Below are 16867 nucleotides of genomic sequence, written 5' to 3'. Positions count from 1 at the left end.
CGATTCGTACAGATGATAAACCAACAATCAATTTCCAACGAAAGATGTAAGTTGTGGATTTGCTTGATGACTTGGGACGCAATAAATACCCAGTTGTTGTACATCTAACATCTCGGCCATCGACACGTCCGTTTATCTCGTGCACTACCGATTTCCACCCTATAAGTAAACCCTTTTTTCCTCTCGATTATGTAAACAGCTTCATTTTTCCTTACCTTCTGTTGGGCTATGGTTCCTGGCTGTTAAGTTTCATCCAACCGTAATGTCAAGATTAGAAAGACTAGTACTACTACTAGATACAGGATCAACGCCCTTTATAAGGAACACGGCCGCTGATCAGCTTACGGATCTGGCGAAACAGCACCCAGAAGAAATACTTAATCTTTTATCACGCGTATATCCCTACTTACGATCCAAGCGATGGGAGACTCGTGTTTCAACGGCAAAGGCTTTTGGAGGCATTGTCAGCCATGCTCCCGTCTGGGATCCCAATGCAGATGATAATGATGAATCCCCAGAACAGATAAAAAAGGAATTGCCCTCTGACTATGACAAGATTTCGAGTCTCGATGAATCCCTAATTACATTCGATGACTGGAACTTATATGAAATAATTACGCATGGCCGCAAACTATTGGCCTCAGGAGATGGTGTTTTGGATCATGAACATCCAAAAAACTTAGCGAACTATAAAAACGACATTAAGAGACAAAAGAAATCCATCAATAGTAATTTAGGACTTCCAGGGTTTCCCCAGGACGACAACGAATATGGTTCACACAGCCCAGAACTAGATTCAGACATCAAAAAGGAGGACCTTGAAGCATCAGTAAAGATCGAAGTTAAGAATGAACTCAACACTGACCATGAAAAGCTCCTCTCCTCTGCTTCTCCAGGAATTTCTGAAACAGAGGCTATCAAAACAGAGAAAAAGGCAAGCGCCCGCATGAAAGCATTGGCAAGACGGAAAGCAAAGGCAAATGCCAAGAATAGTGCTTTTTCCAAGAATAAGCCTGTTGACCTATCTCAAAGTTCAGTGAGCAGGCAACTCGAAAAAGATGGGTCAATTCCCGAGCTCAAGCAAACAGGTGACACCGCTACCCCAGTAGATGAGAAAAGTGACCTTATGGATGTGGATATCACCTCTCAAGCCAATGGTAACAAGATAGTCGTTGAACACAAAGTGTCTGCTATATCCCCAATCCTCCAGAATGCCAGTGCTGCATCAGGTTATGTTTGGCCCTTCCAAGGAGTTTATGAGCTTATGCTTTTGGATTTATTTGATCCTATCTGGGAAATCCGACATGGTGCTGCAATGGGTCTGCGTGAACTTCTAAAGAAACATGCTTTAGGAGCAGGGAGAGTTAAGGGTAAAACGATCGAAGAAAACAATCAGAGAAATAATGCCACTTTAGAGGATTTATCTTTCCGTATATTATCGCTTTTTGCTTTAGATCGTTTTGGAGATTATGTTTCCGACACAGTTGTTACCCCTGTAAGAGAAAACGCTGCTCAAACACTTGCAACCGTTCTTTTACATTTGCATGAAGACTTGGTATTAAAAGTTTTTCACACATTAGCTGATCTTATCACACAGGATGGTATCGAACCCAAATGTTGGGAAGCGAAACATGGCGGTATGTTGGGGCTTCGATACTTTGTAAGTGTTAAAACAGACATTTTGTTCAAGTATCCCGATGAACTTTTGTCCAAGGTCGTTGATATGGTGCTTCTTGGCTTAAACCAAAGTTCAGACGATGATGTGCAAAGCGTAGCTGCCTCTACCTTGACACCTATCACGAAGGAGTTTGTGAAGCTTAAACTGGGACTGGTGTTTAATATTGTTGATGTGTTGTGGGGATGCCTAACAGATATAAAGGACGACCTATCTGCTGCAATTGGCTCAGTAATGGATTTATTAGCCAAGCTATGCTCTCATACCGAAGTTTTGGAAAAACTTAAGAAGGATGCACAATTCAAGACTCTTATTCCAAGGTTATACCCGTTTCTTAGACATTCCATAACATCTGTGAGAAAGTCAGTACTTCGAACCCTGCAAGCGTTTTTGACTATCGACGATCCTTTCGTTAAGGATTGGATAGACGCCAAAACCTTCCGACTGATATTTCAGAATATACTGTTGGAACAGAATCCTGAAGTTTTGGCTCTGTCATATCAACTATATGAAACCCTGTTACAAGAAGCAACCAATTCTAAATATGTTACTATTTTGGATGTTTTCAAAGATAATTATCTTCCATTACTGGCTTTATTATCAATTCCAATTGGAGTGTCCCGTTCAACTTACGCAATGCCTAGATCTTTATTAGTTAGGCCGCGGGGAAACATGCAGTATGATTTAGAATTTGTGAGATCAATATTTGATGATCCTGTTGGAGCTGGAATAGACTCAATCAACAATGACACCAATGGTAAAAAAAGAAAGATGTCCTCATCGTCTAAACCGGACTTCAGGGATGATGATACCGGTATGCCCTCACATTATGAGTCAAGAGTGGATATAGATGCACCTATTATCAATGGTGATCTTTCTTTAGTTCCTACGGAGACATTCGTGGACACTAAGACCTATGCCTCCAAAGCTTACGGCCGTACACTCACTAACATTTCTGATGAGAATGTTTTAAGTGACGTGTTTACACTACTACTCAAATGTATGCAATCGCCTTATTCATCTACTAGATTGTTTGGTGCCATCGTTCTTGAAGAATATAGTATTTCTTTGAATGCTTCTAGCATATCCCAGGAGGAGAAGGAGAAATTTCTTAATATTGCCAGAAACATAGTTAGTGATCATCTTTCACAGCTCCTACAGAATCCGGATTCGTTACCATTCTTTAGGGAGCTTACTGGAACACTTAAGGGCGTGCGAACATCATGTTTGTATCTATTTGCCACATTCACTGACGTTGGAAAACTGCCAGCAAGCAAAGTTCCGCAACTTCCGATTGTGGTTCAGGGTGAAGTTCAAGCAGGCCCCAGTGCATTCAGCATTGATACAAGTCGAAAAATCATTGATTCCTCTTATGACAAGTTACTAAAAAGTTTATCTCCAATGTATAGAATGTCTGCCTCTAATGCACTTGAAGATGCCAAAAAGAGAATAGAACTGGCTATACATGATACGAATAGGGCCAAGAACGAGAGAACCACAAGGGTATTATCAGCGTTTGCTGCGCTGTCACTACAATTAAATGGTCTCCCTAAGAAATTGAACCCTGTCATTCGTTCTCTGATGGACAGCGTGAAATCAGAGGAGCTAGAAACTTTGCAGTTGAGATCGGCAACTTCTATTACACACTTAGTCTCGATACTCAACCAACAAAACAAGAAAAATGCCGCCGACAAAATTACAAAAAACCTATCAGCTTTCCTTTGTGTTGACACATCTGAAGTTCCTGAATTTACTCCAAATGCTACGTTCAAAGATACAATCCTTTCATTGAAGAGAGAAGAATCAAAACTGGATGCTTTAGAGGTAGCAGCGTTGGAAAGGGAAGCCCATTTTGCAGCTATAAAACGACGTGGTGCCCTTTACACTTTGAATATATTCTTGGACAAGTACGGAGTTTCCCTTTTTGAGCAACTCCCAACTTTAAAGTCTATAATATTTTCGCCACTTGAGAAGCTTAATGACAAAGCGGAGTATGATGACGAAACTGGCCAGTCATTGGTAGACAGTTTGGGCATCCTTCGTGCCTTGTTTGTTAATTTGCATCCAGATTTAAGGTACCTGGTAATTGAGAAAGTGCCACTAATCTTGTTAGCACTGAAATCACAATATTCAGTATTCCGATACTGTGCTGCAAGGTTGCTAGCATTATTGAGTTCATGTGTACCGACTAAACTAATTCCCATTGTCATCAAAGATATTTTGCCAATGATAAATGACCCCGGATCTCTAGTGAAACGCCAGGGTAGCATTGAGTTCATCTTCCACCTTTCTGTTACTATGGGACCTAGCATCTTACCATATGTGGTGTTTTTAATTGTTCCGGTTCTAGGGCGTATGAGCGATGCTAACAACGATGTTAGATTTCTGGCAACCACAACTTTTGCCTCAATCATCAAGCTAGTTCCATTGGAGGCCGGCATTGAAGACCCACCAGATATGCCCAAAGAGTTACTGGAAGGAAGAGACAGAGAAAGAGAATTCATTCAACAAATGATGGATCCTACTAAGATTAAACCATTTGAATTGCCAGTTTCAATTAATGCTACCTTGAGGAAGTATCAACAAGAGGGAGTTAACTGGTTAGCTTTCCTAAATAAATATCATTTACATGGCATATTATGTGATGATATGGGTCTAGGAAAGACTTTACAGACCATCTGTATCGTAGCCAGTGACCATTATTTGAGACAAGAGGAGTTTGCAAAGTCTCAAAATGCTAACTTTAGAAAGATCCCATCTTTGATCGTTTGTCCACCCTCGTTAACCGGCCATTGGGAGCAGGAATTCAAACAATATGCAGCTTTCATGACGATCTTAGTTTATACTGGCAGCCCTTCAAACCGTTCCAGCTTGAGGGGAAAATTGGGCGATGTTGATGTGATCATTACTTCTTATGATGTTGCAAGGAATGACTTGGAGCATTTGGTGAAGCATGATTTCAACTACTGTGTCCTAGACGAGGGCCACATTATCAAGAATTCAAATACCAAGTTGACTAAATCTGTCAAAAAATTCAGAGCAGAACATCGTTTGATTCTTTCTGGAACTCCAATTCAAAATAATGTCCTTGAGTTATGGTCTCTATTTGACTTCTTGATGCCAGGCTTTTTGGGGACTGAAAAGATATTTCAAGAAAAGTTTGCCAAACCAATTGCCGTATCCCGAAACTCCAAGACATCTTCCAAGGAACAGGAGGCTGGTGCACTGGCTCTAGAGTCATTACATAAGCAAGTTTTACCTTTCATGCTAAGACGTCTGAAAGAGGATGTTTTATCTGACTTACCCCCTAAGATAATTCAAGATTACTACTGTCAACTTAGTGATTTGCAACGTCAATTGTATAGAGATTTTGCCAAAAAACAAAAGGGAACTGTCGAGGCCGAGGTTAAGGATGCTAACGAAAAGAAAGAGAGCAAACAGCATATTTTCCAAGCTTTGCAGTACATGAGAAAGTTGTGCAATCATCCAGCATTGGTGGTGACTCCGAAGCACCCACAATACGCAGATGTTCAAGCGTATTTAAGAGATTCAAAAATGGATATTAGAGACATTAGACATGCTCCAAAGCTAGTTTCCTTAAAGACTTTGTTGCTAGAATGCGGAATAGGCTCAAGTGATGAAAATAGCGAAGAAGGACTTGGATCTTCACTAAGAAGACAACAGCAACAATTGGTGACTGGATCTGAAGGTGTAATTAGTCAACATCGTGCTCTGATCTTCTGCCAGTTGAAAGATATGCTTGATATGGTGGAGAATGATTTGCTTCGCAAACACATGCCTAGTGTAACTTATATGAGATTGGATGGTTCCACCGATCCTCACAGTAGACAATCTATTGTCAGAAAATTCAATGAAGATCCCTCCATTGATTTGCTGTTACTGACCACTAAAGTTGGTGGACTGGGTTTGAACCTCACCGGAGCAGACACCGTGATATTTGTGGAGCACGACTGGAATCCAATGAATGATCTTCAGGCAATGGACAGAGCTCACCGGCTGGGCCAAAAGAAGGTCGTCAATGTCTACAGATTGATCACCCAGAACACGCTAGAAGAGCGCATCATGGGACTACAAAAATTCAAAATGAATATAGCATCCTCAGTAGTCAACCAACAGAATGCTGGTTTGGCATCCATGGATACTGGTCAGTTATTGGATCTTTTCAATGTTGAAGATGAGAATGGAGGGTCAACTGTACCAGCTGCTGCAACTGTTACTGCAGTTTCTGATGAGACCAATAGGAAAAAAGTTGAGATCCCAGATGAAGCTGGCCTTGGAGGAAAGGCGGGATCAGCTGTTGGCGAGTTGGCTGAACTATGGGATGCTTCTCAGTATGAGGAAGAGTACGACCTGGACTCGTTTATCAAAACGCTGAAGTAGCCCAGTTTGCGCGGATCTTACGTAATGTATGTGTATATAACTTGAATGAACTTACTTAATCGTATAATATTTTTGGAGATAATGAGTAAGCAGATGAAATTCCGTAACTACAATCCCGAGACAAGGGATACACTGAAGGCAGCTGACCAAGCTGGTGAAGATACGGATGAGCCACCATTGGTGACCGACGGTGTAACCACTATAGAGGCTGTCAGTGGGCAGTTTGAGAGGTCCGTTCTGAGCTCATTTGAAGAGAGAGTCAGAGGATTAACACATATTCAACAAAGCAATACACAGGAAAATAGCAGTAAGAAACCGAGAAATGATCTATCAATCAAATTGGACAAGTACCAGACGCAGCTGCAGGAAGCAACGGATTTAAAGATTCAAGAACTAGTACGAAAGCGAATCCAGGCAAGCCGTAGTCAACAGAAATAGTTCGATCAACTACATATATATCTCATATAAGTATATGAATGCAAAGATGAAGAAGGCCAAGGAACCCCCAAGGTTGACAGCCCGTAAAGAAATGTGTCCCGCAAGAAGTTTACCTCCCAGTACAGCAATGCCTGTGCAGAGTGCGTGCCCTAGCACACTACCCACTATCACAAAGTAAAATTGAGCACTGGCAGCCATAGCTATAGTGGCTATTTGCGATCTGTCTCCCCATTCACCAAGGAAAGTCATCGTGAAAACCTGTAAGAAAGTGGGAGACAGAATGAACGATAACAACTCCTTGGTCTCTTCGAGTAGGTGAGAGAGTGTAGTTTGGTATTTCTTCTTGTTAGAACCAGATACAGATCCAGTTTCGGCGTCATCCAATTTATTGTTGATGGATGACAATGCAATTTCTTCTTCAACTTCAGCTAGCTCTTCTTCAACTCCGACATCTTTCGGCGTTTCGAATCCCTCCTTGGCCAACTTTATTCCAAATACTACGAACAAAATACTGGCTAAAGTCTTGGTAGTCTTTTCAGTCAACAAGGTCGGAAGGATATGGCCGACAATGCATGACAGGACTGTCATTACCACTAGGGCCGACGATGCTCCTGCAAACACTAACCATCTGGGAGATCTCATAGCCATCAACGCTGCGATCAAAAAGGTTTTATCTCCAATTTCAGACACGACAATCATTGAAAATGACATCCAAATTGAGGCAAGATTATCATGATTTACCATTCCGTCAGACTCTCCCAACACATTCTCAAACTCGTCCAGCAGTTGGGAGTACACTGTTGGCTCCACCTTGATATCAACTTGATCTTCAGCAGGCTCTATAGCGCCTGTCGGGTGTGGTCCAACCGTGGTTGGTACATATGTTTCATAGTCGTCAACTCTGTATAATGCTGAGGCAATAGGTATTAGCGCCACAGCCAATCCCAATGATCCAAGACCAAACTTCATTGATAAGTAGCAACTCTGAGTTTCGTCTTATAAGCAGAAAAAAAATCAGATGGTTATTGTGCCTTGGGCTTGTTTCACGGGTGAGTGCGTTTCGCAGCTGTCAGAAGCATTTCATAGCCTTTGCGCGAAGAATGTTTTTTTTTTTTTTTTTTTTTTTTCGCTCGTGCTTCTTCGCAAACTACCAGCGATGCTCAACTGGAGCGCTACGTGTGTCGTTTCCCTCCCAAAATCTCCTGGCTACTTTTTCCCCCTCCTCCACACACACAATTTGGCACGTCTTCAAAACTCGCCCGAAACATGCCAGAGCAAGCCCAACGAACTAAAACAGCACTTGTAACTGGAGCCTCTTCCGGTATCGGATTCGAGTTGTGTAAAGAGCTCTCAGCTAGAGGGTTCAGAGTCTTCGGAGCCGCAAGAAGACTTGAGCCAATGGAAAGTCTTCGAGAGTATGGGGTAACTCCATTGAAAGCTGATGTATCCGACCTGGACAGCGTATTGGAGTTGAAAAAGAAAGTCATTGAATTGACCGATGGAAAGTTAGATTTGCTTTATAATAATGCTGGCCAATCATGTACTGTTCCTGCTCTAGATGTTTCTGACGAATGGGCATTGCAATGTCTTCAAGTGAATGTTTTAGGCCCAATCAGGATGACCAGGGAATTTGCACCCCTGTTGATCGCTGCCCAAGGGATCGTTGTGTTTACGGGATCGCTTGCAGGTATCTGTCCTTTTCCCTGGGGATCGGTTTATGGAGCTTCCAAGGCTGCTATTCACCAATATGCATCAGTATTGCACCTCGAGTTAGAGCCATTGGGTGTCAAAGTTTTGAACGTAGTTACTGGAGGTGTCGACACTAATATTGCTGACACCAGAGACTTGCCTAAGGACTCTGTTTATGCATCCCCTGAAATGCTAGAGGCCTTTGAACTAAGAAAAAAGATGGCCGAGAAAAATAAACCAATGTCTCCAGCTACCTATTCCAAGAAGGTAGTTAACGACATCCTAAGTTCCAGAGATCCGGTCCATGTTTACAGAGGCAAGATGGCTACATTCATGGGAATTGTGATGTACCTTGTCCCAACTCGAGTTATCGAATATGCTTTCCGAATCAAATTCAAGCTAAACCCAGCTTTTGATGCATTAAGAGAAAAATATAGCAAGCGTAAGGTGGACTAAGCAGCCTATTTTTTTTTATTTTTTTTGTATTCTATCTATACCCAAGCCATCTTTAGTACCCGCAACGGTTTTGCTTATCTAATCAGAGCATACCGCATATCTCGCGTTGTATTGTTACTTCTCTATAACAACCAACAATAAAGAAATAGTCGTGTATAAACCACTCTGCAATTTCACCACTAGTTTCATAAAAATGTGATGCATCACTTGCGGTGATTTAGACGAGTTGCCAAGGAACCCAAATTGGGTGTTCCACGACAACGATCTAACCACTCTTAACCCATCTTGTTTCCTTCTTTTCCTTCTCTTTAGTTCTGTTTCAGCTTTACGAAAACTCCCAAACTTTGTCACTCCTTTATCCTGTTGTATTCCAGTGAAATATTCCATTTCCTAGTCATTCCTTTACTATACAACAACTTCAGCAGCAAATTTGACCCGTTTTTCGTTGTTTATTGATACAATTTAACCAAGGTATGTATTACTCTGTTCATTTTTGCTTTGGATTTTCTCTGGTTGCCGTCCCCTACATCCCTTGTTGCCACTCAATAAAATTCCTTTATTAATCGTGAGGAAGTGGTCACCATGGCCCCAATTCTCTGTTGCCTATTGAACAGCCCCCTTCACTAGTGTTTGTTTACTCAATGGCTGGTTGCCAGGCGCGACCGGCCTGAGAGATCTTGGAAGTGCATTTTTTTCCATCCACACACGACGATTTGGGAACGCGGTCGCGTTTCCCCAGGAGCTATTTGCAGGGAAACTGAGATTCAGTAGGGAGATCAACAGATAAAATACCAAGAATAATATGAAGACAACCCCGTGTGGATTTTTCTTCCTCAAACCACTAACTAACACAGCAACTTGTAGATTATTATCCCAATGAAGATATCCGCTCTTACAGCCTGCGCTGTTACTCTAGCTGGTCTTGCAATTGCAGCACCAGCTCCAAAGCCTGAAGATTGTACTACTACAGTGCAGAAACGTCACCAACACAAACGTGCTGTCGCATACGATTACGTTTATGTCACAGTGACTATCAATGGCCAAGGTGAAACCATTTCTCCAACTGTTGTGGCAGAACTTGAGACGGTTTCCACGCCTGCAACAAGCTCATCCGCAGTTGCAACTTCTTCTGCTCCTGCAACCACTTCTTCAATCCCAGAGACAACTTCTGCACAAGTGACCACCTCTTCTGTTGCAGAGTCCACTTCAGCGCAATTCACTTCATCTACCGAAGAAGCCTCTTCTTCTGTTGAGCAAACGACTCAATCAAGTTCAAGTTCAAGTCCAAGTTCCAGTTCCAGTTCAAGTTCGAGCTCAGGCTCTAGTTCAGGATCCAGTTCCGGTGGAATCGATGGAGACCTAAGCTGGTACTCAGGTCCTGGAAACAAATTCCAGGATGGTACTATAAAGTGTTCCGAGTTCCCATCCGGTAACGGTGTTGTTGCCTTGGACCATCTCGGATTCGGAGGATGGTCAGGATTATACCACCCATCTGATACCTCTACTGGTGGGATCTGTGAACCAGACACCTACTGCTCTTATGCCTGCCAATCAGGTATGTCGAAGACACAATGGCCATCTGAACAACCGGACAATGGTGTTTCCGTTGGTGGTCTGTATTGTGATTCTGATGGATACCTTTACCGTTCCAAGAAAGACACTGACTATCTATGTGAATGGGGTATTGATGTCGCCTATGTTGTCAGTGAAATTGGTAAAACTGCTGCCATCTGTAGAACCGACTATCCAGGAACTGAAAACATGGTTATACCAACTGTTGTGAGTCCGGGTGGAGAACTCCCTCTGACAACAGTTGACCAATCCTCTTACTATACGTGGAGGGGAATGAAGACTTCGGCCCAATACTACGTGAACGATGCTGGTGTTGACTGGACCACCGGTTGTACCTGGGGAGACTATGGAACCGACTACGGTAACTGGGCGCCATTGAACTTTGGTGCCGGTTACGACAACGGCATTTCATACCTTTCTTTAATCCCTAACCCTAACAACAAGGACTCCTTGAACTATAATGTCAAGATTGTTGCTTATGATGATTCTTCTGTCGTTATCGGCGAGTGCAAGTATGAAAATGGTTCATACAATGGAAACGGTTCCGACGGTTGTACCGTTGCTGTCAACAGCGGTAAGGCCAAGTTTGTGTTGTATTAAATTATTTGCAAGTTCTTTATTTCTGTTTATACCCCTTTCTTGGTGTATCGCCTTTTATAAATTTGTATTAAGACATGTTTTTCTTATGTTAGCCTTTCTGACGTGATTAGGTTCTAGAAACTTTTTTTTCTCGATCGGCAAAAAAACTAACCTTCCATCAAATAATCTCCTTCTCCAAAGATGTATTAAGCATGCCCAATGAACCACATCGAGAGCCGTTGGAAGAATCCAAACCGAGAGGGGAGGAGCAAGCAGACACAGACTTGCTGGCCAAGCTGTTGGGACTACAAGGAACACATTCGCCCAATACGATTACGCAGGCGTTTTCGTTGCGACTTTTGCAGGAGAAGACGAAACAGGAATCCTTGAGGCAGAGGAACTTGGAACTGACATTGAATATAATCGAATCGGCTTCCAGAGTAGGTATACCTGGGAATATGATTTCCAGATTACTAGTACCTAACGAGTCTTCTGACTCATTTGGTTTATCCGCGCCATTGCATGAGGATGTTGGTGCGAGTAAAGAGTCTGCAGTACCTGGAGGAACAACTTCTGTATTTCGGGTGAACCCGGCATCAAATGAGTCAAAATTTCATTTCCACAACTATAGTGTTCCAGACTTAGAACGAACTGAGTCACAGAAGCGAAAAACATTACCTCCAGACAGTAAAGTCGAATTGGAAAGGAAGCGACAATCTGGAAGCGCAAACACCGTTTATGATTTGTTAGAGTCACCATCAAGTTCGAGATCGCAAATATCCAATCCATTCGATGCAGCTAGACCCCGAAGGTCTACTAGAAGAAAGGAAACAGACGAATCCCTGAGCGTTAGAGACAGAAGGACCCCTAGTAAGACGAGTAGGGAGCTGAGTTCTGTTCAAGAAGAATCATTGCTATCTCGTCCAACGAGTCCAAGTACCGCATCCCAATCCGGCAGAACGCCCACTCGGCCACTCATAGCATCACCCAGTCAAAAGCACGCTGTGGGATTTATGATGAACACTCCTAAACCCGCCAAGAAGTAGATAAGATAAATAAGCCGACTATTCATACAATAATTATTCCGTATTCATCCGTTTGCTTAATCGCCTCACTGGCCGCACGACGTCCGTTCCCGCCAGACTGTCTGATTGCGCATGTCTGGAATATCTTTACGCATGAAAAAATAACGGGTGACACAGGAAGGAGCATATTATTCCGGTGCGTTTTTTTTTTTTTGGCATATATATTACTCATCGTCTGCCACCCCTTGTTAAACCCCCTAATGACAAATGAAAAATTGGATTTGGAGAAGAGGGACAAGCCAGAGGAGGCAACCGTTGAGACTTCTCAAGTTTACTCTATATCAACCAGGCCAGAAAAACTCATAATATGTTTCTTATGTGCCTTCACTGGTTTCTGTTCCTCGGTGTCGATGCCGATCTATTTCCCGATCTTGAACCAAGTTCGAGAATATTTTCCGATCTCAGAATCTGTCAATAATTTAGCTGTTGTCTGTTATCTTATCTTTCAAGGTATAGGACCGGCTCTACTATCCCCAATAGCCGATGTAATCGGTAGAAGGCCTCTAATTTTGATGCTTTTATTACTATACACAGTTGCCAACATAGCCTTGGCTTTGACTAGAAAGTTTTGGTTACTTCTAGTACTCAGATGCCTCCAGGCTTTCTCAATTGCACCAGCAGTTTCCATAGCATCAGGAGTGGTAGGAGACTTAGTTGACCGTGAGAGCAGGGGATCATACGTTGGAATGGTGTCTGGCTGTCTTTTAATGGGCCAGGCCATTGGTCCGCTCTTAGGAGGTGCCGTCGATGAAGGATTCCAATCATGGAGAGCTGTCTTTTGGTTCTTAGCAGTCCTGGGTATGTTGGTATTCACGCTGGATTTCTCTTTCTTACCAGAGACGAATCGTTCTATCGTTGGAAACATGTCCAAGGAACCACGCAGACTTTGGAATTATTGTCCTATCTTGCTCCTACCATCGTACCAGAGACGACTGGATGACTCTGCCCAGACAGACCCACACCCTCATTACAATCTGCTGGACACCTTTAGGATCTTGATTGCGCCACCAGTATACTTAACGCTGATACCGTGCTCAATTCTTTTTGCAAGTTGGACTTGTTGTTTAACTACTCTTGCTACTGAGCTTGAGAATCATTACCATTATTCGACTTTAAAAATCGGATTAGTATTCATATCATCAGGAGTGGGATGTGTTTTAGGATCTTTTGCAACTGGAAAAATCCTTGACAGATCTTATCGTTGCCAGAAATTGAAGTCAGAGTTTTCCATTTACAAGGCAAGGCTCTCAATTTACTGGGTCTACACCCTCATCTGTGTGGCTTCCCAGTTAACATTTGGGTGGACTTTAGATAAAAGGACTCATCCAGCCCCCATCATCATCACAATATTTTTCTTTACATGGGCATGTCTGGGAACAATGACTATGTCGACCACTCTTTTGATAGACATGTTCCCAGGACAGTCATCCACCGCCACTTCTTGCGTGAACATCACAAGATGCCTAATGAGCGCCCTATTCGTAGGAGTGCTAACCAAGATGATTGCAGCAATGACCATCGGTGGTTGCTACACTTTCTTTGCAGGTATCTCATTGGTTGCCATGATCCCTGTTCTCTATGTGGCTAGGAGGGGAACAAAATACAAACTGTAGATAGAAAATAAACTACCATAAATAATTCATAGACACGAACGCAGATAATCAGATTTACATTATGTTCACTATCAAATACAATTACTGAGAAGCACATTGGACACCTTGGCCACCTTGCTCTTCATCATCTGAATCATACGACTGGCCACCACGTCCTCCTTGGCGTTGTTGCTGGGTAGGGTCAACATCCGCTAAGACCACCTCATCAACTTCTGCATCGGCTGGGATAGAAACTGGAGTTCTAGCCGGAAGGACTTGTTCTAATAGTTGCAGGTTCTCAGCAGTTGTAAAGTTTTTAGGTGGGAAGTCAATTTCAAACTTGACATAAAGGTTACCGTAGCTGGATGATTTGCGTACAGGCATTCCCTTACCAACAATAACCTTGACGGAACCTGGAGAAATAACTTCACCTGGAATGATAGTGATCTTAAGATATTCACCACTGATGTGTTTGATAGCAAGCTCTCCTCCAGCCAAGGCAGTTAAGAGATCAATTTTGGCTTCGTAGTAAAGGTCATCGCCCTTACGAGAAAAGTCTTTGTGAGGTTTCTCATCAACAACAAAGATAACATCTCCAGGAATAACATCGGGCGCCTGGTCCGATTCACCACTGAAAACAACTTTTTGCCCATGACGCATACCACGTTCAATGTTGACCTCCAAAATTTTACGTTCGTTGGTAATCTTTTTACCAGAACATGCCTTACATCTGTCAGCTCCGCTGATTATATCACCTTCTCCGTTACAAACATCACATCTCACTTGGGCTCTTTGGATCATGGGGCCAATTTGTCTTGTTACGAATCTCAAACCTTGACCGTTACAGGCGGAACATTTCTTGACATTCTTACCACCCTTACCGTCACACTCCTTACATAGGACAGTCTTATTGAGAGCAAGCTTAGCTGTACGGCCCTTGTACAGTTCCTCTAATGTACAAGAGATGGAGTGCTTGATATCTTTACCTCTCTGTGGTCCTGTAGGTTGGCCACCTCCTGGGAACATTCCTCCGAAGAATTGTGAAAAGATGTCCTCACCCATGCCACCTGGTCCAGCACCACCACCGTTCAAGCCTTCTTCTCCGTATTGGTCATATATTTCTCTCTTTTGAGGATCGGAAAGAACCTCGTATGCGTGAGACATTCCCTTGAACGTTTCAGCTGCCTCTGGAGATGGATTCTTGTCAGGATGATTCTTCAGTGCTCCGACTCTGTATGCTTTTTTAAGTTGTGCATCGGTAGCGTCTGGAGACACGCCTAAGATGTCATATAACTTTGTTTCTCTAACCATCTCACGATTGATATATCTCTAGGTGTATGTCCAGTAAGGAAGTTTTGCCTCTAAATTTTTTTTTTCTCAAGAAAAACAGTCGTGTACCAGTGAGAGAAGTTTCTGGAAAACCTATTTTCATTCGCGATCTGATCTCTTAGTAAATACGTAAATACACTTAAATGTTATAAACAGATCAGTTCCAGAGTCAAGGTAGGGTTGGTGTCTTTTGCTAACCGACGTGCTCTACAACTGTGGTTTGTAGATTGCCTCCAGCCACCGTATGTTTGAACTGTTCAGGGGCTGCCATCTCTCGGAAATCTCCGTCTTCATCTGGGACATTTATGTTCAACGATGTGGTAGATGATGCGTAAATCTCGGTTCCCAGGCTTTCTGCTCCCAAATATATTTGACCGTTATCAGATTGGTCAATGGTGATGGTGGGGACATTCCCTAGTACCTGAACGCCGAATCCACGACTTTTGATAACATCAATTCCAGACACCAAGGAGTCTACTACTAGACCAACCTTGGAGCATTGAGTCAATGAGACAGCAGCAACTTTGCCACGAATTGTGATTGTCGAGTTGTCACACTTGCTGATGAATACACTCTGCTGCATCTCTCCTTCAATGACAATCTCTTGTTCACCATCGTAATTTTCGACCAGCCATTTGTTGTCTTGCAATTCCTTACGCGCAGGTTTCTTTGTAGACAAACCAGACGGTTTCTTTGGAGGTTGAGGCTTTCCTGGTTTTTCCTTATTAGCTGGAACAACATTAGATTGGCGCAGTTCAGGATTCTTATGAACCATTTCTGATTTGTCTACTTTACGCAGACCTGATGTAATAGCTTCTCCTTTGTTTAAGTCAGCAAACACGGCTCCCATTCCTTGTGGTTTCTTCCCTTTCGAATCATCAGTCTGAAAAACATCAGCAGGAGGAGGTGGAGGGGGTGGCGGGGGACCTCCAGCAACAGGAGCAGAAGCACTAGCTAAGGGAGCATTTGTGGGTGATCCAGAACTTTTCAAAGCTTCCTTGAACTCAGTTCCGTTAGCATCCCATGAGGCACCAGTTGTGTGGTACTCTTTAGCATAATCTCTCAAAGCATCAAAAATACCCAGAAATTGTTTGACCCATTCTACTTGGCGACTGTCTGTGTCACGAAATTTCTTCAAAACCTTGTTAGTCCAGAAGGAAGCTGCATCTTTATATTCTGGAATATACGATACCGGAGTATTGACATACAGCCATCCTAAAACAGGAGCTCCCTCAGCAACGGAATTAAGATTATCAAAGAATTCAGAGCGACGGTTGTCATCCTTTATGGCGAATACTTCTCGGAGCAAAGTATTAGTTGGCTTGACAGCTTCCAAAAAAGTGCTATCAGTTATCTCCACCTTACGAGATCTAACAACTGCTTTAAGAAGTTTCAACTGCTCCTGGAAAGCATTGGCAAAAAACTGGACCTGTTTACCTAATGTTTCATCAAGCTCCTTTGATAAAGCTAAGAATGGGGCCACATGGTCATTATATAATTTCTCGTAGGCTGTAATTGATGGTTTCTCTGCTTCGATCTTAGTTTCCGTAAAGTCAGAGGCAGAACTATCAAGTCGAGAGCTTCCTTGCTGAACCGATTGGGATTCAGAGTTATTCAGAATTTCAGATGGAAATGGTTGTTCTCTTTGAATGATACTCTCCTGAAAGATGGTAATATCTTCCAAACGGGTGGTAGCAGCATCAAGCCTAATTGTTAGTTGAATTTTAGGTAATTCATAGGGTCCGTTAGACTTACCTTTTCAATAAAGTCACAAGGTTAAGACCTTGTAAAGCGTCTGTCATGAGTAACTTTGCGTGGAGTGAAAGGGGCAGTTAACGGCTTAGAATGTGTTGTATTAAGCGTGCCGCGACGTGCCCGGTAAGAAGGCAATCCCACTCCTGCTACCGTTTTTTCTTTTTGATGCGCTTCGATCCCACTTACCTCGCAGTGTTTCTAGGCGGGCCTTCGAGCTTTCCTTTCCAGAATGTCACCCTTATTATCTGCTCCTGTGCCCTCGCTCGATCTTCAGCTTCCCACCATCCTATTTCCTG

General features: G+C 42.8%; 8 protein-coding genes across 8 annotated transcripts; 5 read left to right on the top strand and 3 right to left on the bottom strand.

Moving 5' to 3' along the window:
- Positions 1-262: 262 nt before the first annotated feature.
- Positions 263-6076, top strand: PAS_chr2-2_0061 (Essential abundant protein involved in regulation of transcription; the record flags this gene model as incomplete). The annotated part of the gene is made up of 1 exon (XM_002492107.1): positions 263-6076. The coding sequence occupies one exon, from the start codon at positions 263-265 to the stop codon at positions 6074-6076; it is 5814 nt and encodes a 1937-aa protein (XP_002492152.1).
- Positions 6077-6523: 447 nt separating this feature from the next.
- PAS_chr2-2_0062 (uncharacterized protein) lies at positions 6524-7483 on the bottom strand (the record flags this gene model as incomplete). The annotated part of the gene is made up of 1 exon (XM_002492106.1): positions 6524-7483. The coding sequence occupies one exon, from the start codon at positions 7481-7483 to the stop codon at positions 6524-6526; it is 960 nt and encodes a 319-aa protein (XP_002492151.1).
- A 297-nt stretch (positions 7484-7780) lies between these two features.
- PAS_chr2-2_0063 (NADPH-dependent 1-acyl dihydroxyacetone phosphate reductase) lies at positions 7781-8659 on the top strand (the record flags this gene model as incomplete). The annotated part of the gene is made up of 1 exon (XM_002492105.1): positions 7781-8659. One exon carries the CDS (start codon positions 7781-7783, stop codon positions 8657-8659), a length of 879 nt encoding a protein of 292 aa, XP_002492150.1.
- An 876-nt stretch (positions 8660-9535) lies between these two features.
- On the top strand, positions 9536-10831 carry PAS_chr2-2_0064 (Protein of the SUN family (Sim1p, Uth1p, Nca3p, Sun4p) that may participate in DNA replication; the record flags this gene model as incomplete). Its single annotated transcript, XM_002492104.1, has 1 exon — positions 9536-10831. One exon carries the CDS (start codon positions 9536-9538, stop codon positions 10829-10831), a length of 1296 nt encoding a protein of 431 aa, XP_002492149.1.
- Positions 10832-11022: 191 nt separating this feature from the next.
- PAS_chr2-2_0454 (uncharacterized protein) lies at positions 11023-11856 on the top strand (the record flags this gene model as incomplete). The annotated part of the gene is made up of 1 exon (XM_002492103.1): positions 11023-11856. One exon carries the CDS (start codon positions 11023-11025, stop codon positions 11854-11856), a length of 834 nt encoding a protein of 277 aa, XP_002492148.1.
- Positions 11857-12095: 239 nt separating this feature from the next.
- On the top strand, positions 12096-13508 carry PAS_chr2-2_0065 (Plasma membrane multidrug transporter of the major facilitator superfamily; the record flags this gene model as incomplete). Its single annotated transcript, XM_002492102.1, has 1 exon — positions 12096-13508. The coding sequence occupies one exon, from the start codon at positions 12096-12098 to the stop codon at positions 13506-13508; it is 1413 nt and encodes a 470-aa protein (XP_002492147.1).
- Positions 13509-13589: 81 nt separating this feature from the next.
- On the bottom strand, positions 13590-14798 carry PAS_chr2-2_0066 (uncharacterized protein; the record flags this gene model as incomplete). Its single annotated transcript, XM_002492101.1, has 1 exon — positions 13590-14798. One exon carries the CDS (start codon positions 14796-14798, stop codon positions 13590-13592), a length of 1209 nt encoding a protein of 402 aa, XP_002492146.1.
- A 211-nt stretch (positions 14799-15009) lies between these two features.
- Positions 15010-16618, bottom strand: PAS_chr2-2_0067 (CAP (cyclase-associated protein) subunit of adenylyl cyclase complex; the record flags this gene model as incomplete). Its single annotated transcript, XM_002492100.1, has 2 exons — positions 15010-16522; positions 16572-16618. The coding sequence occupies 2 exons, from the start codon at positions 16616-16618 to the stop codon at positions 15010-15012; spliced, it is 1560 nt and encodes a 519-aa protein (XP_002492145.1).
- Positions 16619-16867: the final 249 nt, after the last annotated feature.

This window comes from Komagataella phaffii, chromosome 2, assembly GCF_000027005.1.
Source record: "Komagataella phaffii GS115 chromosome 2, complete sequence".
NCBI lineage: Eukaryota > Fungi > Ascomycota > Pichiomycetes > Pichiales > Pichiaceae > Komagataella > Komagataella phaffii.
This window is presented reverse-complemented; position numbering and strand designations above follow the sequence as displayed.